This window comes from Giraffa tippelskirchi, chromosome 5 (genome assembly GCF_054371585.1).
Source record: "Giraffa tippelskirchi isolate mGirTip1 chromosome 5, T2T-mGirTip1v1.2.pri, whole genome shotgun sequence".
Lineage (NCBI taxonomy): Eukaryota > Metazoa > Chordata > Mammalia > Artiodactyla > Giraffidae > Giraffa > Giraffa tippelskirchi.
The window spans coordinates 173,872,954-173,897,278 of NC_137279.1; the positions used below are offsets into that span (position 1 = coordinate 173,872,954).

Sequence of the window (24,325 nt, forward strand, 5' to 3'; positions counted from 1 at the left end):
GTTGCTGAAACGCGGGCGCGGCGGACCCGGAAGGCGATGGAGCAGGCGCGCGGGCCGCGGGCCGAGGCCGACGCGCCCGGGGAGGAGGGGGAGGAGGAGGTGGAGGTGGGAACGGCCATGGCTGCCGTGGCGGCGGCAGCGGGTGGCGCGGGCCCGGCCGTCTTGCAGGTGGCCGGCCTTTACCGCGGCCTATGCGCAGTGCGCAGCCGTGCCCTGGGCCTGGGGCTCGTGTCAGCCGGGCAGCTGCGCGTGTTCCCGGTGCGCCGCAGCTCGGGCCGGCCCGCCGGGGGAGCCGACGGCAGCGGGGTCGGGGACGAGCTCGAGGCCAACCCCTTCTACGACCGCTACCGCGACAAGATCCAGCAGTTGCGCAGGTGCGGGCCCGGCCGGCGGCGGGCGGGGAGGAGGGGCGGCGCGCGGTCCGCACCTCTGGTGTATCTGTATCTGGCGCACTCAGTCCTTCCCGCAGCCCTGCTTAAGGACCTCTGTTTCTGTCCCCACTCTAAGATCACACCGCTAGTGTGAGAGCCAGGAGTCTCTACTCCAGCTGTCTTTTTTTTTTTTTTTTTTCTGCTTTAGTTCTCAAAACGCTGAGGTCGACTCTTAGGACAGCCCTTAAGGGGCAGGCACCTCGGGGAGACCTGTCCTCATTATCGAAATGGGAAAGTAGAGCTCTGCAGAGAAAGGACTTGATTTGCTCAAGATCAAATATTGAGTCAGCTGAAGCTTGACCTAGAACTCGGGGTCCCAGGCTTCTAGCTAAGGACCCTGACTAGAAGGAAAGGAGATTGAGAAGGGAGCAGGACATCAAGAAGTAATAGTGTCACAGCTGGTTCTAGGTTGGACCCTCATTAAGATGAGGAACTGAGGATGGGAGAGTTAGAGGCCTGCCAAAGGTCACGCAGCTGGTTGGGATTTGTCCGACTTGGAATCCCAGGTTCCTAAGACTACCTTCCACCTTCTAGAGAGAAGGTCTTGGACATTAGAGGTAGATATAATGGGGCATGGTGGGTCCAAAGAGTTTGACTGGGAAGACCTGAAGGAGATCAAAAGTGAAAATTGAAGGGACTTGGGAGAGAACCTGGCGGGGTGGGCAGGCAGTTGTCTTAGGAGGGAAAACCTAAGACTGCTCCTATAACTTCTCTGAGTTCCATCATTTCTACTTCCACAGCGTTGATGTACTGCATCATCTTCACCTAGAGTATTGCAGTCTTCCCCTCTTTCAGTCTTGGACCCGTCGACCCCCAGTCCATGTCACTGCTACTATAGTGATCTTTCTTTGAAAGAATAACAGAATAAATGAATATTTTTGCTTTCCTTCAATAGCATTTAGATATACTCAAGTATTTGTCTTTTTAAAAATCTCTTAAGCTTCATTCCCCTTCAGCCTTTTCTCACTGATCGCTTTCACAGACAAGCATCTCAGAAGAGTGGTCTGCATACACGCTTGAGTACTTCACAGCTCCTGTTTGTTCTTATTCATGAACAAATGAATGGCTGATTTTACTTTCCTTCCTCACTCAGTCGTTGCCGTCAGTATTTACACTACTGTCATCTCCTGAAGAGTGGCTTTCCAAGGCACCCCAGACTTCTGGATAATGTCCACATCCTTAGTGTTCCATACAAGGCCTTCGTGCTCTAGTACCTGCCAATCTCCCTAGCTTTTATCTCTTGCCAAAACTTCCTTTGAGCTCTGTGGCCTAGCACAAAGGAATAAAGGACTGGTGTTGGGGGCAGATATTCCAGATAAGGGGAGCAGCAGCATAAACAAAGGTACAGCGGCATAAAACCACCTCAGCCGTTTGGGAATCTTTGAGCAAATCCTCATCATCATACCTGTAGCGCTCTAATGTGCATATTTACTTGTCTTTCCGTCCTACTAGGTAGTACGCTCCTTGAGGTAGGTACTCTTTCTTATGTGTTTCTGTATCTCTAGAACCCAGCAAGTTAACTAACAGGCAAGAGACAACAAGTCAAGTTTACTGAATGAGTAAAAGGGAGACAGAAAGGGATAAGTCCTAAAAGAAGTTGAGTGAGGGAAACCTGTGTGCCTACAAAAAGAAAAAGGAAACACGAAGTAGAGGGAAAGGGAGGTATGAAATGAAAGCAGGCCCCCCAGAAAAAGAGTCAGTAGAACCTGTGCCAAATTAAGAAAACGGGCAGGATAGAGCATAGCCATGAGGCCCAGGACCAAACAGGTAGTGTCTCTCCTGAGATATTTTAGAAGGAATTATAGTCCTGGCTGGTTAGTGCTGGAGCACGCTCACTAAACTCAGGCTCTTGGAGCACCAGCTACAAGTTCATTGTGAGCCAAGGGCAGGACAAGCCTGTATGCCCTGCTGACCCCACTCCAGTCTAGCCCCTGGGTTTTTGCATCACACTACACTGGTGAGCTACAGGATTTCATCTAGCTTTAGGCCCACTGTAGGTAGGACATGCACAAACGAGCATGTCCAGAGAGCAGGTCCACAGTAGGGAAAGCTTTACAAATCACATATATGAAGAGGGGCTGAAAAAAAAAAGGAAGAATTTTAACCTAGAGAAGAAAAACTTAAGTGACATAAGAGCAATTTTCATGTACTCATAAAAAAACTAGCTATTTTCTCCCGTTCCTGGTGAAAGATACAGAGGGGTAGATGTAGACTCGGAAAGTTTTCGTCATGAAAGATGCCCAGGGTGGAGTACACGACAGGGCTCTGCCACCCTGTCACCTCTCCATCCACTCACTGGCAACACTGACCTAGGCCCTGGTACTTGCAGCCCTGGTCAGACAGATGCCACACCCTACCAGCTGGGGCCCCCGGTGCAGCTCCTCATTGAGGAGGAGTTGGCCTGCCCTGGAGGGGAGGAAGATCTGCCAGAATACATGGCAGTGAAGATAGTGGTATTTGATGTCACCTCCAGAAAAGAGTTGTATGGAGAAGCAGCAATCAGCAGTGTCTTGACCAAGAAGAACTCCACCACAGGGGTGACCAGGATATCTTTAGATCCTGCAGACCTCACGCATGACACTATAGGTCTCATGGTCCAGGAGCTGGAGCCCCTGTATGACATTTTCACCAGAATGTACACTGCCTGAAGAACTCTTAACAAATGGCAGCCCCAACCTGAACTTCAGGCCTGAAGACCAGCCCCATTTTGACACAAAGAACAAATTCTGATGTTCCATCAACATGTTCTTTGGAGAGAGGATCAGGGGAAACTCAGGTGTTAAATCTGCAAAATAGGCTGCCTGAAGCCTCTGGATTGCCAGGCTCTGAATGGAGATTTGCCCTAGTGGGGGAGGGAAGGGAGATGGCTGAGAATTAGATGTGTTCTAGTAAAAGCTGGACAGTGGGATTCCTGTCTGAGGAGGTGACCGAGAAAGATGCCCACGAAGTACCTTTCCTGTCTTGAGGATTCAAATTCCAAGTACCTGAGAGACCAATCCCCATGGCATCCTAGGGAATATCCTGCAGGAGAAAAATGTTACACAGGCTCCATGAGGATTAAAAATAGTTGAATAAATGGATTTCTTTGTCCACTTTCTTGATTTGTAGGCCTGTGCTCAGGGTAATTAAGTCAAATGATGTCTGTGCCCCATCTCTGAAAGTGAAATATGGTGTTTCGTTATTTCAAAATCCAGAAAGGCCCAGGTGGTTTAACCTTTTGTTTTTCTTTGATCAGGTCTGACCCAGCTGCTTTTGAGTCCAGACTGGAGAAGCGCAATGAGTTTAGGAAGCAGCCAGTGGGGCACTCCAAGCAAGGTGACTTTATCAAATGTGTGGAACAGAAGGTAAGACCTGCCCCTTTGGGTGCTGTTGGCGCCCCAATACTCTGCACCACCACGCCTGACCCTTATCCTGGGAATGGGCTCATTGAGGGGTCAACTGGACAAACTGAACTCACTCTATCTTTACTCAGCTCAGTCTCCATCTGTAAATGGTATTCTGCTCTTTTTGGCAAGGTATTGTAGTCATGGTGGAGATTTAAGGGGATGAAAAAGATAATCTCTGCTTCCAAGGGGTATAGTTGAGTGGTCAAAGCAAGATACACGTGACAACAGCTGTGGGAATTAGGGAGGAAAAGGTGCTTAATACGTGTTAGCTTTTGTTATCCTTAAACAAAAATCAGAGCTGGGGAAAAGCATCTTGAAAGCTGTGTACAAGCAATACAGGTTCTGCATCCACAGATTTCACACCTGTGGATTCAACCAACAGAAGGTGGAAAATATTCGCGGGCAGGGTAGGGAACTCTAGAAAGTTCCAGAAAGCAGAACTCCAGTTTGCCACTTGCAGGCAGCTGTTTACTTAGCGTTTATTGTATTTCTAACTATTTATGTAGAGTTTACATTTACTGGGTATTATAAGTAATCTAGAGATGATTTAAAATGTATGGGAAGATGTGCGTAGCTTATAAGCAAATACTATACCATTTTATACAAGAGAATTGAGTGCCTACACATTCTGGTGTCTTCAGGGGTCCTGGAACCAATCCCTGACTGATACTAAGGGACACTTGTATAGGAAAATTAACCTAATTAAAAGTGCTTCCACACTTTTTGACCATGACCCACAGTAAAAAATATATTTTACATTGCAGTTCCTTACCCATATATGTATATGATTATAACTGAAACAAAATTTTTACAAAACAATACTTACTTTTATTGCATGCAGTGCACTCTTAATATTATTTTCATCTTTTAAAAAACCTTTGGCCACAGTCCACTAAATTTATTTCACAACCTATGATTTGAAAAATACTAATCTAGGGTGGTGCACAGAACAAATCCAAGTGGGAGAGACCAAAGCCAGGGAGAATATATCTAGATATGGGCTGCATGGGCCTGAAATAAGGTAGTTACAATGGAAAACTGGGATTCTACATTGTAAAAGGATAGGTGTTTCTTTTACTCGGAAAATAACTTTTTGCCTTACTTGCTCAGTTGTGAATGATGCTTTGAGGCCCCATAGACTATAGCGTGCCAGGCTCCTCTCTCCATGGAATTTTTCAGGCAAGAATACTGGAGTGGGTTGCCATTTCCTATTCATCCTGACTCAGGGTTTGAACCCTTGCATCTCTTGCATCTCCTACATTGGCAGGTGGATTCTTTACCACTGGTGCCACCTGTGAAGCACCCTTTTTTGGCTTGGTATCCCAAATTTTAAAAGAGTTCATTCACTCTTAATGATTGGTTGAGTTAATTAGAATCAGAATAGTTAATAGATTAATCATTATAAGGTTGAGGAGCAAATTCAACCTCTTATGACAAACCTAGTTTACAACTTTGTGTGAATAAACAACTCTACTACAAATATTTAATCTAATGTAATTTCCTAAAACATTTATAATGTCAAGATTACAAGTGAATAGCTATTGGAAATATTACTTTGTTATAAACTTTCAATATTATATGGGAAAACTTTTTGCCCCCCTTTGAAATAAGACTTAGAAATTCACCTTTATGATGACATGAGCAGAATAAGTAAAGATTTAATTTAAATTATGGCAATTCTCAACTAAATATTCACTTACTGTCTTTCTTATCTAGCTGGAGGAAAGTTAATGACTAATGACTCTATTTCTAAAGCCTTTTCTTTGAGTCATTGGTTCCTACCACATAACACCAAACATCCCCTTTTTGTAATAAATTGTATTTAATTCTCTCTATTCTACCCTGAAATGAAATGTAGACAATATAACCCACCTACCCATATAATGTCAGGGAATATAATGCCTTAATTTTAATATTTTTTAAAAAAATATAGATAATAGTATGTAAGTTCTTAGGCACAACTATGCTATGAGACCTAATGCAGTCATCAGGTACTTTTACCTCTGTGTAACATCACCATGAATACTTTTGCAACAAATGCCAACTGGTAGGAGGTGTTGTGTTGGTAATTATAAAAACTCTCAAACAATAGCAGTGTTGTTATCAGTGACTCTCATGAGATTCCACAATGTATTGGTACAATCTTCTCTCAAGTTACATATAGTTGCATTTCTGAAAAATTCAATATTAAAACTGTTTAAAAAAAGGAAGAGGAAGGGATGGATGGAAAAAGAAAAGGAGAAAGGTAGGTCTGGCTAGACATTGAAAAGTTGTATGAGATGAGGGAAAATTCTTCATTATGTAGAACTCACCTGCAAAATTGCAGTTCATTAGGCACTACTACCCCTCCGATAAATGCAGGTGTAACCATCCAGTCAATTATTGTGATGACAAAAAACAAAAACAAGTCCCCAGAGATTTCCAAAGCATCTGTAGTAGAGATGCTTTAAATGTTTCATTAATTGCTCTTGAAACTTTGGCCCATACGGTGTATCCGGTAGGTTTTTCTATACCATGCTTTTGTCTAGTTTGTAGGTACTAGTTCTACAGACATCATTTATGGAAGATTTGGATTCAAGCACAGAGTAATGAAAAACACAGTTTAATGCAGAAAGTATGTTTCAGTTTCAGATTCCCAGGTGTGGATTGTGCTCTCTGAAAGATAGTTGTGAGCTGAGAAATTGAATGGAAGACTCAGAATAACCCATCCCTACTATCAGAAACAACTCCAGATATGATTTCCTGCTGTGGCCTTTATCTGAGAGTGAGTTAGGAGAGAAAATAATCACTTTCAGTTTTTCTTGGCCTTTTGTGAGGGGGAGTCTAATTTGAGGGCGGGAATACATTATAATAGGGATTACTGGAAAAGACTCGATAGTCTGCTAAGGATGCCTGCCTTCAGAAGTGCTGTCACAGATGAGAAGCAGCTTGGAAAAGACATCATTCCATTTCTCATCTCCTCTGTGGCTCACTGGGAAGTGGAGCACGGGAAACCTAAGCAGGCTCGTTCTGGGAAAGCCCCTCATCCAGGGATTGAATGGATTCTCAGTACCAGTAGATAGTGGTTACTAACAAAGAGGTTTCTCATCTCTGCATCTCAGAATCAGTCAAAAGTTGTCTCACAAACAATAACTCTTAGAACAGTTGCTATATAGAGTGGAGAGAAGTGAGTTCTTAGGTGCAACATTACTAAATGAGGTATTGGCAGCTCATCTAGGGAGGGTGGTCTTTTAGAGTAATATCCTGTCCCATCCTGTATTTCAGACACTGGGGAAAGAGCCTGTGAGCAGAGGATTCACTAAGGACAAGGTAGGTTTCTAATTAAATAGCCAAGTCTGAAGTCATGTGGAACATCTATAACAAGAGACTGCATATTTGAACATAGGTACTGTGGTTTGGTGTTTTTGTGCTTTTCTAACTGTGGAGATCAGTCCTGGGTGTTCATTGAAAGGACTGATGTTGAAGCTGAAACTCTAATACTTTGACCACCTCATGCGAAGAGTTGACTCGTTAGACCCTGATGCTGGGAAGGATTGGGGGCAGGAGGAGAAGGGGATGACAGAGGATGAGATGGCTGGATGGCATCACCGACTTGATGGACATGGGTTTGCGTAGACTCCGGGAGTTGGTGATGGACAGGGAGGCCTGGCGTGCTGCGATTCATGGGGTCGCAAAGAGTCGGACATGACTGAGTGACTGAATTGAACTGTGGAGATTAGAAATATTTCTATGAATTTTTGTTACGAGTTTGTTACAGTTTTATTATGACTCCTACATAGTGTGGGTCCTGGTGTGCTAGAGGAAATGTAGGGATACCTGTCCTGTCTGTAGGAAATAGTTTTAAAAAAATCAAATAAATACATGTTTACTCTGTCATTTAACTTGCAAATAAGGAACCATTTCTGATAGAATAGCAGTTAAATTAAAGGTAACAACTGAACTTTCTCCTCTTACCAGCTACAAGCTTCAGTGCTCATGAGTGAGTGTGAAACTTTTGGGAAATCCCTGCAGATACTCCCTGAAAATAGAACTGTGAAACCTGCCTGACCCTGGTGGCTGCCTTCTCTGAGCTTGTGGGTTTTTTAATACTCATTCTCCACTTACTGAAGATCTGTTTTACTGTCCTAACATGATGCTTCTTATAAGGCTTACAGATAGAGTTAAGCTGTTTTATTTTTTCAATTGTACAAGTGTTAATTGCCTTTTATTTTTTCCTTTCAGACTCTCAGTTCAATCTTCAACATTGAGATGGTGAAAGACAAAACTGCAGAAGAAATAAAACAGGTAATGAATGAAAGTGAATTGGCATACTTTATGAAAATATGTGCTCTGTGAACCAAATCTGAAGGTAGAAAGGAACATATGTTTCCTGATACCTCTTCCTAGCCAAAATGAAAGCCAATCATTGAAAGTAAAAGTGATGAATTACATGAAAAATAGTGCATGAGAAAACTTGGTCTCACTCCTGTATGTCTAATCAACTCATATTTCCCCTTTCTTTTTCATTCCTGTTGTCCACACCTTATTTAAAATCATCACTGCTCTCTCCCCGGATGACTGTATTACCTTTCTAAATAGGTTTCCCTGCTCTTATTTCTCTTCCTCCCCCTCCCCCTGTCATATCCTCCCTCATTCAATCCTCCTGAAGTTCTACTCATAGTGTGTTGGTTCAGACTCTAGAACCAAGCTGCCAGTTTTAAGTCCAAGCTCTGCCACTTACTAGCAGAATGACTTTGATAAGTTAGTTAAGCTTTCTAGGTCTCAGATTCCCTATCTGTAAAATGGACATAATAATAGTACTTACTTCATGGAATTATTTGGGGAGTCAAACGAGTACTTGGAACAGTGCCTGGCACAGAATAAATGCTATATTTGTGCTTTTAAATAAAAGAATAAAAATAAATCTTATGAAGTAACCTGCTCCAAAAATTCAGTGACTTCCCATGTTCCTTTGTTTGACATTCAGAGTCCTCCATTATTTTAGGACCTTCTGCAGGAAGCCTTCTGGACACCTTCCATCAAAGCACTCGTTATCTATTCCACTTGTTTGGTCATTCCATATACCTTGATTTGCACTGCTGTTTACATTTGCATGTCTGATTCTTTTTTCTATAATTAGAATACAATAAGCTATTTATTGGCATTCCTTATAGTTTCATAATTGTATTTTAGGTAGATTGAGAGAATCAATAATAGAAGTAGTATACTGTGTGTCAGGTGCTGTAGTTAGTTCTTTATATGCACTATTTCATTATATTCTCATAACCCCCTTATAAAGTAGGTGTTATTACAGGGAACTCTGCTCAATATTATGTAACAACCTAAATGGGAAAATAATTTGAAAAAGAATAGGTATATGTATATGTGTAACTGAATCACTTTGCTGTACACCTGATACTAACATAGGATTGCTAATTAGCTATACTCCAATATAAATAAGAAGCTAAGACAAGAAAAAAACCATAAAATTTTTTAAAAAACTAAAAAATAAAGTAGGTACTATTATTCCCAATTTACAACTGAGGAAATTAACTTAAAGAGATAAAGTAACCTACTTAGTGATAGAACTAGGATTCAAACCCATGTCTGTTTGACTCTGCATCATATTCCCTTATAAGAAGTTGTGCCAGTTGCTATGGGTGTCCTTGGGTACTGTATCATTCATTTCAGCAGGCATTTATTAAATGTCAGCCTCTGTGCCAGATGTAGAAATAAATGAGGGACCCCCTCCTCTCAAGGAATTTCAGCCTATTGAAAAGACAGACACAAAAATAGAAAGAGAACAGCACAGAGTTCTAGCTTCTGCTAATTTAGGCTTAATACAAAGTCTCCAGGAAGCTTCAAACTGCCTTTGGGAAGAAGTGCCAATAGAAAGTGGACACCAAGTATGTCCTTTAGGAGAGAGAGAAGCCAGGCCCAGGAGCCCTGACCATTACATGACAAATATCATTCCAACCTATATTTTTAGATACAAATTTGTGTTCATTAAAATAATTTTGAGTGGCCAAGGTCAACTATGTTAGGAAATATCTATCAGTCTCATAAATTCAGTGTTGATTCATAAACTATCTGCTAATATAAATTAAATAAAAATAAGCAGGACATGCTGTCCTTAAAATGAGGAGGCAGTATTTTGACGTAAAAAAAGAAAGGCATAGCAATCTTAGGCTGCATTGATAAGGTGATTTGCCCAGGTCCTAGGAGGTAATATTCCTTCTGTGCTTTGTGATGGTTAGATCTCACTTTGATTAGTGTCTTCAGTTGCCCCTGTCCCATGTTCTTGGGGATGTTGACAAAGCAGAGCAGTTCTAAAGGAAGGTGACCCATTCTTTAGCACCTTAGGTATCACATTGGCTCTGATGCCTTTCCTAACTTCTGTGCCTTTGCTAATGCTTGTCCTTCTCTGCTTAGAACATCTCTTATCATCTCTCCTGCTTGTCTATCTTCCCAGACTCCCCATTCATCTGGCTAACTCCTCATCATTCTTCAGGACATAGCTCAAGTGTCCTTTCCTCTGGTACTTGTACCCTAAATCGGGTTAAGTGCCTCTTTGTTGCCCTCAGAGCACATTGTCTATGGTTTGCATTGTAATTCTGTTGTGTTAAGTACAAACATTATTTCAAATCATGTTGCAAATTATTTTTTCAATAATATTATTGAAATGATTGTTTCAAATAATTATTTCAAATTCACAATAATCCCATGAGGTTGATGTTATTGCTATTTTATCAATGATTACATTGTTGTTATTTAGTTATTTTCAGTAGTTTGCCCAAAGTAGCATAGACGGCAAGTGATAGGAGCTGGAATTTGCACCCATCTCTGCCTGACCTTGAGACTCCGGGTTCTCTGAGAGGGCTCACAGTTGGCTGGGCATTGTGGGTTTGGGGAGAGAACATATGGAAAAAAGAATGTGTCTGTTACACACAAAGCACATCTTAGAAGAAATGATTAACAAGGTCATAGAATCTGTTTCTCTGACAGGAATTTGCTACTAAGAGTTACAGTTTAATCATCTAGAAGAGTAGATGCTATTAAATCTTTTTTGTAATCATGTACAAGTAATAAAAGTATTACCTTGGATTTTCTTCCCTGTTATCAAATAACATATTACTGTGAGCAATGAAAGCTGTCACTGCTTCTTGGTGCAGGTTGAAAAGATGACCGACGGCTCACAGACACTCTCTTTTTTGTACAGATTTGGCAGCAGTATTTTGCAGCAAAAGATACAGTCTACGCAGTTATTCCTGTAAGTAGTTTGGAGGGGAAAATGAAAGTGTTACAGCACGGGGGTCAGGGCTCTAACCTTAGTAGGCAGTTGCTTTTACTGTTCCTGTGTTTATTGCCTCTTGAGAACCTACATTTATAGCTCTGAGGGTTTTTATTATGCCCTGAGCACCAAAGATTGGGAGCTCCATATGGTATATTTATGGCTCTTGTTTTTCCTCTTTCTGGTTTAGAAATGTCTCTTTGAGTCAAGTCTCTGACAAGGGAGCATGGTGTAAGTTTATGTTGCTGAGCAATTTCCAAGTGTCTTTTATTTCTTTTTCGTGTTTTCCAATCAAGCTGTTGGAATTTAGGACAGGTCCTCAAGTATACCTTCCTTCCCTTCCTGTCTATAAGTGACCTATCCCTGAGCTGACTTGGAGCTTCCCAAGCTTTGGAGGCGTCTCCCTCCTCAAAATTGCTGCCTTGGAGATAGTCACGGGCCACTGCTTGACATTGAAGATCTGTGACTAGGAAGGAATGCTGCTGACTTCTGGTTTAGTGTCCTGCCGCCTTCTACCAGAAGAAAGTATTTATTGTTCTAGGTTATCAGCTAGTTGATTAATTGTTCTTCTCTGAAGAGGAAGTAGCTTTAGGTTAAGTTTATATCAAGCCCACAAATATACATCTAGCTTACACGTGTTAAGTTTAAGGAGGAAAATGTACAGATGGAAAAATAAAGCCAGGCCTTTTGGTTGTTGTTGAGAGTATTGCTATCTTTTTTTTTCTTCCTCTTTTACATATGTACCCTTCCCTTAACATGAGTTCAACAGCCAAAAGAATCTGTGCTTTTCATGTTATTTTAAATCTCTAATACTGACTCATTGTTTGAGCAGGCCCTCTTAGCTCTCCCTCATACAGACTCGGTGATTTGTTGTCTCTGACACTTTTCAGAGTCCCCTGAAGAGTTTAAAGCATTTGGAGTATCCACTCCTCACACATAATTCTGATACTGAATAAGAAAGCATACATCTGGTTTTTCCTCTCTGTTGTAAGAGGGGTTTGTAAATGATGCAGTTTGAGATTGTTTTAGTTGTATTTTAGTTCTGGAATTCAGTCTTGGTGACTTTAAATGTGATTACGGCCTTTTTTATTTTCTTGTCTTTGAATTTTACTCGTTTCTAACCTACAGAAAGAAAAGTTTGATTTGATTTGGAACCGGGCTCAGTCCTGCCCAACAGTAAGTTTCCGATGACCATGTGGGGATTGCTTCTCAGTGCTGTCAGACAAGGGTGTTTTCTAACCAATCTCGTCATGCTCCATGCTGTCACACATTTTATAGTTATTTAACAAAGATGCTTACGTGTTGATTGTACTGATAAGTGAGATTTTTAACCTTAACCCTAACTAACCTTGTGGGTTTGCTCAATAAGTCTGTGGCTGTTAAGCTCTCTGAAACATCTCAGCCCTTTCTGATATGGATCTTAATCTATTAATATAAGTGAAAAAAAAGAATATAAGTGAATATTGGAAGCAGCACCTGAGACCTTAGTCTTTTCAACCTCCTCTAAGTTTCTCTTCTGTTGGCAGTTTCTTTTCAGTTTTGGCCATGCTATTTTGATTATATATGTCTGAAAGAAATTATGAAATTGTTGCTGTAGTAGTGAGCTGCCAGAAGACCTAAGAGAGAGGGAATAGGTGAGGTGGGTCAGCTGACTTGGTGTCTGTACTGATTTCTCAGATTCTCAAAAAATGCTTCTAAACATTGCTGAGAGAAAATAAAAAACATCTAAGTAAATGGAGAGATATACTGTGTTTGATGACTCAGTATTGTTGGCATTTCTCTCCAAATTGATCTCTAGATAAAATATAATCCCAATCAAAATCTTTATAAGCTTTTTTTTTTTTTTTTTAAGAAATCCCTGGGCTACGGGATAACTAAACCCCTGCACCACAACTCCTGAGTTTGTGCTCTGGAGCCCAGGAGCTGCAACTACTGAGCCCACACACCACAACTGCTGAAAGCTGTGTGCCCTAGAGCCCATGCTCTGCAACAAGAGAAGCCTGCAAATCGCGGCTAGAGAGTAGCCCCCACTCTCTGCAACTTGAGAAAGCCTCTGCAGCAGGGGAGATCCAGCACAGCCAAAAATAAATAAATAAATAAACCACAGTGAGATACCACTAAGATGACTAAAATTAAAAAGACTGACAGTACCAGGTATTGGTGAGGATGTGAAACAACTAGAACTCTAATATATTGCTGATAATAGTATAAAATGGTGCAACCGCTTTAGTCTGGCAGTTTCTTTATAAGTTAAGCATATACCTGCCATACTACCCAGCCATTCTACTCCTAGATAGTTTCCCAAAGGAACTGAAAGCAAACATCCATTCCGTGACTTATACACAAGTGTTCATGGCAGCTTTATTTGTAATAACAAATGCTGAAGATATCCAAATCCATCACAGGTGAAACAGTAAAGAAACTGTGTGTACAAAGAAGTATAGATTCTGTGGTTCCATTTATATGAAATTCTGGAAAGCCTGACCAGTAGTGACAGAAACCAAGTCAGTGGTTGCTTAGAAACAGTTGGAGAGAGGGAGGGATGAAACACAAAGGGACTTTTGGACATGATAGATACCTTCATTATGTTGATTGTGGTAATCATGTTGACTGTGGTTTCACAGTATACATATGTCAAAACTATTTTAATTGTACACTTTAAATATGTGCAACTTATACCTCAAATATACCTCAAGAAAGCTTTAAAAAATTTTTTTTTCTTCATTAGGTAGGCACTACGGTTATCTCATCTAATATTAGTAATAACAAAAGGGAGCCTTAGTGGTTGGCAGTAAGGCGACAATTCCATGACTAATGCGTATTAGGCTGATTATACTTTGTTTTGTTCTGGCATCAGTCTCTTTACCACTCCTCCCAAGTTTGTCTTGAGCATAAAATTAATCATCTCAGTGATTAGAGCCATACTTCAGTATGAGCCTCAGATAGTAGAATATTGAGTGATTATAATAATTGTAGCAAAAATTAATTCAGCAACATGAGGAAGTTTAGAAATTGAAAAAGACCAAAAAGTTCATCAAAAGAAGGATGGGTAAAATTGTAGTAAAATTGTCAATTTCCACATAACAGTGAAAATAATGAATTAGTAATATTTATCAACATCAGTAAATCTCAGAAGTATGATATGAAGTAAAAAAAGCAAGTAGCAAAAGTATACATATAGTTTGGTAAGATTTAAGTTTTTAAACATGCAAACAGTACTGTTTCTCGTTTATAGATGTATACTTACACACTAAAAGTATAAAAACCTGGAAGGGAATGACAGGTTAGCGAATGTGGGTTAGCTGTCATTCTAGAATGGAATTAGAATGGGTTTACATAGAGAGCTTCAGTGGATCTCTAATACTTTCTTTCTTAGGTGGGTTGGGAAGTGTAAGAGTGTTTTATTATCACATATGAATTTCAAAATACAACAGAAGTTTAAAAACCAAATGCTGAAGAAATGGAGTGAATGACACAGGTGGTTGATGTAGAGCAAGCGGTTTTATTTATCCACCTGTCTCCTTGTGTGTTCGTTTCCCACAGTTTCTCTGTGCACTACCAAGAAGGGAAGGTTATGAGTTTTTTGTCGGGCAATGGACAGGTACTGAACTCCACTTCACTGCACTTATAAATATTCAGGTAGGTGTCCTGTGTTCATCTCTTCGGTGAAAGAGGCCTACCCCTTTGTGGGACTACAAGCCCTTGCTAAGACTTTAGGACACAGAATATATACTAACTGCCAGCAGCATTTGCTGCAGCATTGATGAATTGTCATACTTCGTTGGGCTAGCTTTTTAGGCCCCACCCAATACCTATGAGTTATAACCTTAAGGTAGGTTCTGTGTCTTACATGTGTTTTATTAACCAGATGAGCATTATCTAAGGTGCTAGATGCATATTTTTCATTTCACAGATGTTAGTTTGTTTGCTTCCATCCTTCCTTCATTTTTCTTTGTTTTATTCCCAAATACTAGATTAAGAAGTTTGATCCAAAGCATTTGAAGCTTTTAAAATAAAAGTATTTTAAAAGAGATAATCACTAGGATTGACAGTCTTTATTTTTAGGCCAGATCTGGCAAAAACAAGAGTGGATTATAACGGCTTTGCAGTTGGGATGAAGGGAGCACACAACATAATGAGAATTTTCTTATGACTTTATCCCTTGTGATTGTATCCAAAAATTGTATCATACTTATTTTTTTTAAAAAGAAAGAAAAGGAAAAAAAAATAGCAAGCTTAGAGAAGTTAGTTCACACTGCTATAAGTCATAGAGCTAGGTTTGCTTGACTCCGTGTTATTGACTCCAAAGTCTGTGAACTTAACCATTATGCTGTTGTGTTGGAAACTATGCTAGGACTACTCTCCTGAAGCTCATATACAGGTATAAGAAAGATCCAGAAACATAATTATGATCAAAATGATAGTGTATCTATAGAAATATGTTCGGGAGAATTGAGAGCCTACACTATTACTAAGAGAGCCCTAGCAATAGTTAGGTATTGATAATTAAAAGGACTTTTTCTGAAATTTTAAAGATGAAACTCGGAGATCTTTTGAATGTATGGTTGTTTCTTCCTATACTATATGAGGGCTTAGCCTTTGAACCCAGCCTCTCTTCCTAGTCTGAACTGAGATCTGGTAACCACTGCCCTGTCCATTCTTCATGAAATTATGATGTTCCAATTCTTCTTTTCCCCCCTTCCTCCCACCCAGATTATATTTTAAAACTGCACATTACAAATCTGGCCCATGTGCAAACTCTCCAGCTGTTTGCTACAGCTTAAAAGAGCTCAGTCTTCAGAGCCAGCCAAGGGGAGTAGATTTCAACTGTGAAATGCACTAGTCCATAAAAGTGGCAATTACACAGGCATATTGCTTTCTTTAGAACTTGATTTGGTAGCTGCTGGTGTCGTTTTGTTTTTAAATATATGGCCATGATGAAGGATTCACTGCCTACTGTAAACATTTTCTGGGAAAAAAGCCAAACCTTTTTCAGTTGAAGACACAAATAACACTGTGCAAACTGTCAGTTTTGCTGTGACTTGGCAAACCTGACCATCCCTACGTACCAATCCTCCAACTCACTAGCCACCCAGGGGACTGTTAAGAGCCAGAATTTCCTCCAGACTCTCTATTGCTGTGAAACTGCAGTTTTGTTGTGGTGGTACCTTATTGAGTCTTGATAAGTGTTCCTCCTTACAGACCCGAGGGGAAGCTGCGGCCAGCCAGCTGATTTTATATCACTACCCTGAACTTAAGGAAGAAAAGGGCATAGTGCTGATGACAGCAGAAATGGATTCCACATTTCTGGTAAGAATCAACTTTTACCTTTTTGCATTTATCTGGTGGCCCTGAAGATATTCTTCTGCCAAATGTCATGAGAAGTAAAATTCCAAAGACAAACGTAAGAAACATACTTGTTTCTTACTTAAATTGATAGTAATTTTGTCTTGCTCAAGCTCTTCCAAATTGAAGTTAGTACAGATTCTCGTTCATTTATTCACAATTTGAAAGTCCAAAAGCTTTGACCACAAAATTTTTTCATAACTCCTTTGGTTGCCAAACCTTATCTGATTTGAACTTATCTGATAGCTGTATCTTCACTGTAACTTCACTTTGATGTGAGGCCACTGATAGTCCTTATTAATCCTACTCGGTGTGGAATATTCATGCATTTTACAAGGGAAATATTAATGTATTGGATTATGAGTGTTACATAATACAGTTACATAATGCATTTGTTATCTTTCTAAAATCCAGTAATTCTAACTCTAAAACACATCTGGCCTATGGGGTTTCAGGTAAGAGGCTCTGGACAAATAAATGGCTTCTTAAGTGTACGAAAGAGTTCAAAGTCTAGAATAGTTCTTAATCTTTTATCTTTCTCCACACTGGTCACATGTACAGCTTTCATCATACATAGTGTTTTTCCTTCCTCCTTTTCCCATTTCCTAGGATAGAGCATTGACCATGTGCCTGTAGGTAATGATGTCTGTTGTGTTTGTTCTCTGTATATCCAGGACCAGGAGCAGTTTTATGATTGCTGTTCAGCCTGTTTGTCTAGTCCTTGCTCATTTCAGTCTCATTTATCCAGCAGTATTTAAGTTCAGGATGTCCTCAAGATAGTGGGCCCTTTAGTGCCTTTTCCTCCTCAGGTTCTTTATTATAACACCCACTTACTTTTCCTCTCTCTTTTACCAGCTGCATACAAGGAAGGGGAAAGTGATGGTACTCAGCTAGTATCGCATAGTAATAGTAAGCCCCAAGTCTAGGGCGTAATTGAGAGTCTCTTTCACTGTCTGTTAGTCCTGTCTATTATCAGTCTCATTTCTCCCATTCTTCCTTCTACTCATCACACTCAACTGGAAGTCACCCAAAATCCTATCCAGAAGAATGAAGTTGCCATTAACTGAGACAGACAAGACTGTGGGCAGAACAGGTTTGGGAGGAAGATCAGGAACTGAATTTTGGACACATTAAGTTTGAGGTGCCTGTTAGATAATCCAAGTAATAGGCAGTTAGGCATATAAGTCTGAAGTTCAGGGGAGATATCCAAGCTGGAGAGAAGAAAATGGGAGTTGTCAGCATACAGATTATTTACAGCCATGAGACTGAATGAAATCACCAAGGAAGTTAATGAAGGTAGAAAAGAGAAGAGGTCTAAGAACTAAGCCCTGGAGCGATGAGAAAAGCATCAGCAAAGAAGATGAAAAAGAAAGAGTCAGTAAGGTAGAAGGAAAACTAAGATGGTAGAATCCCCTGGAGGCTAAGATAAAATGTTTCAGGGAATAGGGGTGCTGAGCCAGCAGCACACATGCTGGTAGGGCAAGTGAGATGAGGACTGAGAATTTATTAGATTTCACAACATGGAAGTCATTGGGGACCTCTATGGGGGCAGTTTCAAAGGAGGGATAGGACAACAGTGTATTTGGAGTACATTTAGGAAAGGTGGGAAAGAGAAATTAGAAAAAGTAAGCATAAATTTGTCTTTGAAGGAGTGTTTTTGAAAAGAAAAGGAAAGAATGGGGTGTAAGAAGTGGGGATGAGAGTGGGTTTTTTGTTTTGTTTTAAATGAGAGCCTTGTATGTATATGCTGATGGAAAGATCCGGTAAAGAGGAAAATATTGAAAATGCAGGAGAAAGAGAGTTGTTTAAGTGATGTTTTGAATGGATGAGTCTTGAGAATGAGGGGCTAATCTTTGCCAGAAATGTAACTAGAGAGAAGCCAGGATATAAGGACACATACAGTTAAGTGAATAGAGGTAATGGTAGCTTGTAAGATGTTCTCTCCAGATTGCTTAGTGAAAAGAAGAATCGTTAGCTGAGAGTGGGGATGGAAGAATAGATGTTGGACATTTGAGTAGAAAAGAGGTGTGAAATTGTTGTCTAGAACATGAAGTGAGAATTGTTCTACATCTTTAAGTAGTTGAAGAAACAAAAACTAAAAAAGTAATGTGTCATGGCCTGTGAAAATTATATGAAATTCAAATCTCAATGTGAATAAATAAAATTTTATTGGAACACAGCCATGCTTATCATTTACATGTTATCTATGACTGCTTTACATCTACAACAGAGAGTTGAGTAGCTGCAACAAGAGACTGTAGGGCCATAAAACCTAAAATATTAATGGTCTCTCCCTTTCCAGAAGGTGTTTGCCAATGTGTGATCTAGGAAAAAGGCAGAGAGAGTGGCTGTGTGGGAATGACAAGCACAGAGATAAAGGACTGAGAGTTGGATTTACCTAGGGTTACGGTTTCGCCAAGTGATGTATGGAAGTAAGACAGGGACTGGGAAGTTAAAGGTGAATGCAAAGAAATGGCTGTAATTATTGACAGTGGAGTGCAAGTTGGGTAAAGAGGGAAGTGGAAACATAAGAAAGATGAAGAGAAGAGACAATAAGAACTGTGAGTCCTACTTGAGGAAAAAGGTGTTTTTTTTGTTTGTTTGACTTGCAAAATTTTTATTGTTGTATTTAGTTGTGATCTGTTCTCTTTTTTTAATTTATTGAAGTATAGTTATTTTACAGTGTTGTGTAGTTAAAGGATTTTTGAAGTTGGGAGTGAGTGTTAAATGTAGTAAATAGTAGACAAAGTGTGAATTTTGAAATTGAGACTTGGAGGGAAGGAGTTACCAATAATGATAAAATGTAAAACTTGACCACAGACAGGAGTGAGTGACATAGAGATGGTTTTGTATTTTCTGATCTTCAACAAAGCATAACATCCAACCATATTAGAAGTGGACTCTCAAGGTCAGAGGAGAGACCGTTTCTGCTTTAGCATTTATACCACCTCACTCTGGTGGTCTCAAACTGCTACACGGTTCCCATAATTATTAAAATTTGCTTCCTAGTCTTATAACATTCAACAGCATACCAGACAACATACATTTGCCTTGTATAAATCAACCTGTGAGTTTCCAGTGTAGTACAGAATTAGACATGTTAAAATTTAGTGTAGAGATAACATGATTCAGAGATGGGAAACCTAGAAATGTAATATAAATATATGATCCCCTGCATACTCATGCATACATTTATATTTTAGGCATCGTGTTTCCAAATACAGTAAAGCAAACGGATAGAAATAGATGGAAACTAGAGGTTTCTTCTAAACTGATTAATTTTAATGATGAAAATTTAGTATATTATTTAAAAACCTTATTTGGTTCCACATGTGTGTCAGCAGATAATTTCATTGGAATGTAGTAAGTGCTAGGATAAAGACATGCACAGCTTTGGAGGGGTCAGGGAGAGTGTTCCTGACCCAGAAGAAGGAAGAAATGACACCTGAACTGAACCTCAAAGATTAGCAGGAGTTTAGCAGCATAAAGTGGGGAGGGCAAAGGGGGAGGGGAATGTTCCAGACAGTGGGAATGGAATACAGAAACGCTAGGAAGCATAAAATGACTTGGGGTATTACAGTTTGCTGTACTGATATATTAAAAAAGGAAATTTCATGGATTGTGTTCAGAGGATTGACTTTAGCCTGTGAGCACAGAAAGATGAGGAGTTGACCCATAAAGAGTTGGATTTAGAGACCATTAACCTTAATCATTTGCTTCCTGAACATTTTTTAGTTCTAGCCTGGTCAGTGTGATCATTTAAAATGCAGTTGCAGTAGTCTGGGCAAGAGATGGTAAAGACCTTACCCAGAGCAGAGTAGGGAAGGAGGAGAGAGAATGACCTCGGAAATGTATAGGGAATAAAATGGGCAAGACTTGGTACTTTGATTGTAGCTATTAAGATTGAAAGAGAGGGAGGAATCAGGTCTGTTAATGTACCTCCTTGTTGAGCAGCATAGGGAATTAATGTTTATCTTCTTGGGTCTTGGAAAGGGAAGAGACTACTGTTTCTTGTCGAGAATTAAGGGAATAAAAGACAAGGGGCGAATGAGTCGGCAGTGGCTGGGGTGCAGGGTGGCTTTCCATGATCCTCCATGAGACACATTTGTACAGAGCTCCATGTCTTAACTCTCTTCCCATCATTCTAGTGGTCTTCAAACAAGTGGTCAGAGTCCTTTATCCACACAAAATCTTATATGTAAAACCCCAGGATATAACAGCTGAAAGAGAGGTAAAGGGACTGAGGCACCTCCACAGAGGCCCTAGGACTCTGCAGCTTGAACAGCACTGTTCTAGAATGAACACAACTGAAATTACCCTTACCTCCACCATCCTAAGCCTCAAATAAAAGTTGACTGTCACAGTCCCTACAGTTCAGGGCCTCAGAGAGTGGTGACATCTGCCTCAGATTATGCACTTGCTTAAAAAATGGTTTGTCCTTGAGACATGTTTGAATTTGTAAAGGTGAAAATGATGAAGTAGAGTTATCGACCTTAATTATTTTGCCCCACCAGAAATAGTATCAGGGTGATGTGGAGGGAGTACCAGCCTGGGAGTCCAGAGATCTAGTCCTTGCTCTGCCACTTGCATGCCACATGACCTTGAGTCCATCCTTGACCGTCATCTGCTTTGGTTTCCTGGTCCATTAAATGAGGACTGGATGATCTCTAAGGCCCCTTCCTGGTCTAAAATTCTATTAATTTGAAATAGCCAGCCATTTGGAAAATGGCTTTTGATTGAAAATCCAGTCTCAGAGATCAGTGCCTGCTTATGAGAAATGACCTGCAACCCATGGGAGGGAAAGGAGGTGAAGCAGCCTGTGGTATTTATAAACCCATTTTCATCACTCTGTAGCTAGACATAGCACGCTTTTGACAGTTTTAGTAGGAATTTTCCATTATCGTTTGGGGTTGTATTTTGGCTGTGTGAACATTATAATGATGAATAAATGCCTCTGATCAGCTAGCACTAGAGAATGTATAGGAAGCAAAGTAAGAGTTTTTGAGGTAATTCTTTTATAAAATTTCAAGAGTGTAGCCTGTATCTTGATCCCAGTTCTGTTACAGAGTGGTCAGGTCACTGTTTTCCTGCTCCTGAGCTTTAGAGAAGGTGGCCTCTTCTCTTTCCTTGGACTTTGCTGTGGATTAGTTAGAAATGACTGTATAGCAAATTACTAATCCAAAACTTTGTGACATAAAACAATAAATATTGATTACCTCACAGTTTCTTTGTGTCAGGAGTTCAGGAGCAGCATAGATGGGTGGTTCTGGCTCAGAGTCTCATGAAGTTGCTGTCAAGATATTGGAAAGGGCTACTGTCATTTGAAGGTTGATTGGGCTTGACGATCCACCTCTGACCCCACTTGCATGGCGGTTGACAGGAGGCCTCATTTCCTTGCCACACTGGCTTCTCCGTAGGCTACTTGAATGTCCTCATGACATGGAAACTGATTTTCCCCAAAGCAAGTGATTTGAGATAGCAAGACAGAAACAATGATGTCTTCTGTGACTGAATACTAGAAGTCATTTTTCATCATTCCACTTTAGTCCATTTGTTAGAAAGCAAGTCACTAAGTATAACCGTCACTCAAGGAAAGAGAAACAAGGCTGTATCATAGGGAAGAAAAAGTGTCATGGGGAATTCCTTGGTGGTCCAGTGGTTAGGACTCCATGCTTTCACTGCTGATGGCTTGGCTTCATTTCCTGGTTGGGGAACTAATCCCACAAGTTGTGGGGCCCAAGAGAAAGAAAAGGATGTCATAGACTTTGTGGGCAATTTGTTAAACTACAGCTGGCTTTGGCAACACTTTTTTTACTGAGGTGGTATGAGGAATAGGTTTTATTCAAGAGTATGTCTAGTTAGTCAAAACCTTAGTACCAACTCACAAACTTAGTTCTTAGAGCTGGAGAGCTGATTAACTATTGCTCTTTTTTTTCCCCTTGAGATATACTTAACAGTTACTAAGGAACTGAATGAAGATGGATTTTTTTTAAAGAGGGAAATTTTTAACATGTGCATTAATTTATCAGCAAGCATTCACCAGATTTCACTATATGCAGGGATGTAAAACAGGCTCATACTGTGAGGAATTCACATAAGGGTAGACAGACAAAAAAGAAAAAGAGGAGACAAAGGACAGATAAAATGTAGTATGATACATACAGTGCTAGAGGAAGAGTAGACTAATTTGGGTACACAGAAAAGGGGCACCTCACCAAGACTTGGGATGTCAGTGAGTCAGGAAGCTTTCTGGAAGCAGTGACTCCTGGGCGAGGGCCCCCACCTGCCACAGGCCTTAGACACAGAGCTGTGTGGCCCTGTGCTGGAAGGGACCTCACTGTTCTTTCTACCTTTCAGAATGTTGCTGAGGCACAGTGCATAGCCAACCAAGTTCAGCTCTTCTATGCCACCGATCGAAAAGAGACCTACGGGTTAGTGGAGACCTTTAACTTCAGACCGAATGAGTTCAAGTATATGTCTGTCATCGCGGAGTTGGAGCAAAGCGGACTTGGAGCCGAACTGAAGTGTTCTCAGAACCAGGATAAGACTTAGGGATGTCAGGTTGGCTTACAGAGTTTTCTGCTCAGCCCTGGATAGCACTGAGCCTGCCCACCCCTTGAACTCTCGGAGGCTCAGTATCTATAATGAGCCGTCTCTAAGGAGTCGCCCTGTGTGCTTACTGCAAGAAGTAACGTGAAGGTGAGCCCTGTTACTTGATATTCAGGAACAAAGATACCTAAATAGTCTGATAACTATCTCCCAGTGTACTTGCAGTTTCCTTTTCAAGTGTTTGAGGTTGCATCCAGAGACAATCAGGGGTCCACAGATGGCTGACTTGATCTTATGCACTATAGGAGTGTATTTGTTCTCTGGCCATTTAGACTGCACAGCTCCTAATAATTAGTTCCTCACCTTTATAAACTGTGACAGGATAATAAACTTGAAGACTTGCTATAATGGTCTTTGCCTTCTCTTCCCACTTGGCTGGCCAAAGGCATAACCTAGTTAGACCCTCAAACAACCACATATTGCCATCAGGATTAAGAATTGCTGTTAGTGTAGCTGGTTTGGAGTATCAGCAGATTTCAGGTATATTAAATGCACAGGTACAGTGCCTGCTGCCTGCATATTTTTAAACCATAATTTGTGACACCTGCTTCTCTAACTATTCTACCTATTGGAAGCTGTGTATTTGTAGGGGCTGAATTGATGCAGTATAAATAAATCAACTGTTTTGTAAAGAGAGAATCAATCCAGATTTGCTTTTTGTTTTTTTAAACAACTCTAAACCATGCCAGTATTATATTAAAAGAAAAGGTAGGTGGAAGCAAATATACCCTATTGTGTGTGGGGGAAAATGTAGCAATAAAATAAAGTCTGGCTTATAATCTTTGTTACACTAAATAGTGAAATCTAAGCTGTGTGCTGTCCATTGTGTCTGTACTGTGGGCTGATCTCATCAAAACTCATCTTTGGACTCAGCAGTTGCTTAAAATAACAGAAAAAAAAAAAAAAGAAGCTCCCCAGCACTGGAAACTCAGGTTTGGCTTATAGTGTCCCTCTTGTGGCTCCAACCTCAGTGATAGAAGAGGGTGACAGTAACACACCAGCCTTCTGAACTCGAGGCCTCAGAGCACCCCCCTACTCCACTATTGTTGTCAGCCACCTTTATTATAATGTCTTTCCTTTTCTTCAACTAACATGTTCCACTTTGCTGCTCCTGCCTATGGTCTGGCGAACAATGCCGAGCATGGTATGTGGGAATATAACCAGGATTTGTAGTTTATGTGTGTTTTGTTTATTACTGCAGACTTTTTATAGGTTGAGCTTTTCCCCAAGTCCTTTAAATGGGATTGGACTTCCCATTATTTTCTGAGCTGTGTTTTTTTTTT

The 24,325-nt window shown here is 40.5% G+C and overlaps 1 protein-coding gene across 3 annotated transcripts; it reads left to right on the forward strand.

The window, feature by feature from the left end:
* Positions 1 to 22: 22 nt before the first annotated feature.
* On the forward strand, positions 23 to 23,837 carry ATPAF1 (ATP synthase mitochondrial F1 complex assembly factor 1). Of its 3 annotated transcripts, none has more exons than XM_081488497.1 (9): positions 23 to 374; positions 3,667 to 3,775; positions 7,082 to 7,126; positions 8,039 to 8,101; positions 11,016 to 11,066; positions 12,216 to 12,263; positions 14,631 to 14,726; positions 16,290 to 16,432; positions 22,763 to 23,837. In XM_081488497.1, exons 1-9 carry the CDS (start codon positions 37 to 39, stop codon positions 22,983 to 22,985), a joined length of 1,116 nt encoding a protein of 371 aa, XP_081344623.1. In that variant the 5' UTR covers positions 23 to 36; the 3' UTR covers positions 22,986 to 23,837. The 3 variants fall into 3 exon arrangements, with proteins under 3 accessions (XP_081344623.1, XP_081344624.1, XP_081344625.1); XM_081488498.1 differs by having other exon boundaries at positions 16,290 to 16,397; positions 22,791 to 23,837; XM_081488499.1 differs by lacking the exons at positions 14,631 to 14,726; positions 16,290 to 16,432 and having other exon boundaries at positions 22,791 to 23,837.
* Positions 23,838 to 24,325: the final 488 nt, after the last annotated feature.

Bases quoted from the DNA above. Each gene is read 5' to 3' on its own strand.
- ATPAF1 (XM_081488497.1), top strand. From the start codon at position 37: ATGGAGCAGGCGCGCGGGCCGCGGGCCGAGGCCGACGCGCCCGGGGAG. The intron at 7,127-8,038 runs GTAGGTTTCTAA...TTTTCCTTTCAG, and splicing joins GAGGATTCACTAAGGACAAG to ACTCTCAGTTCAATCTTCAA. The intron at 11,067-12,215 runs GTAAGTAGTTTG...TCTAACCTACAG, and splicing joins CAGTCTACGCAGTTATTCCT to AAAGAAAAGTTTGATTTGAT.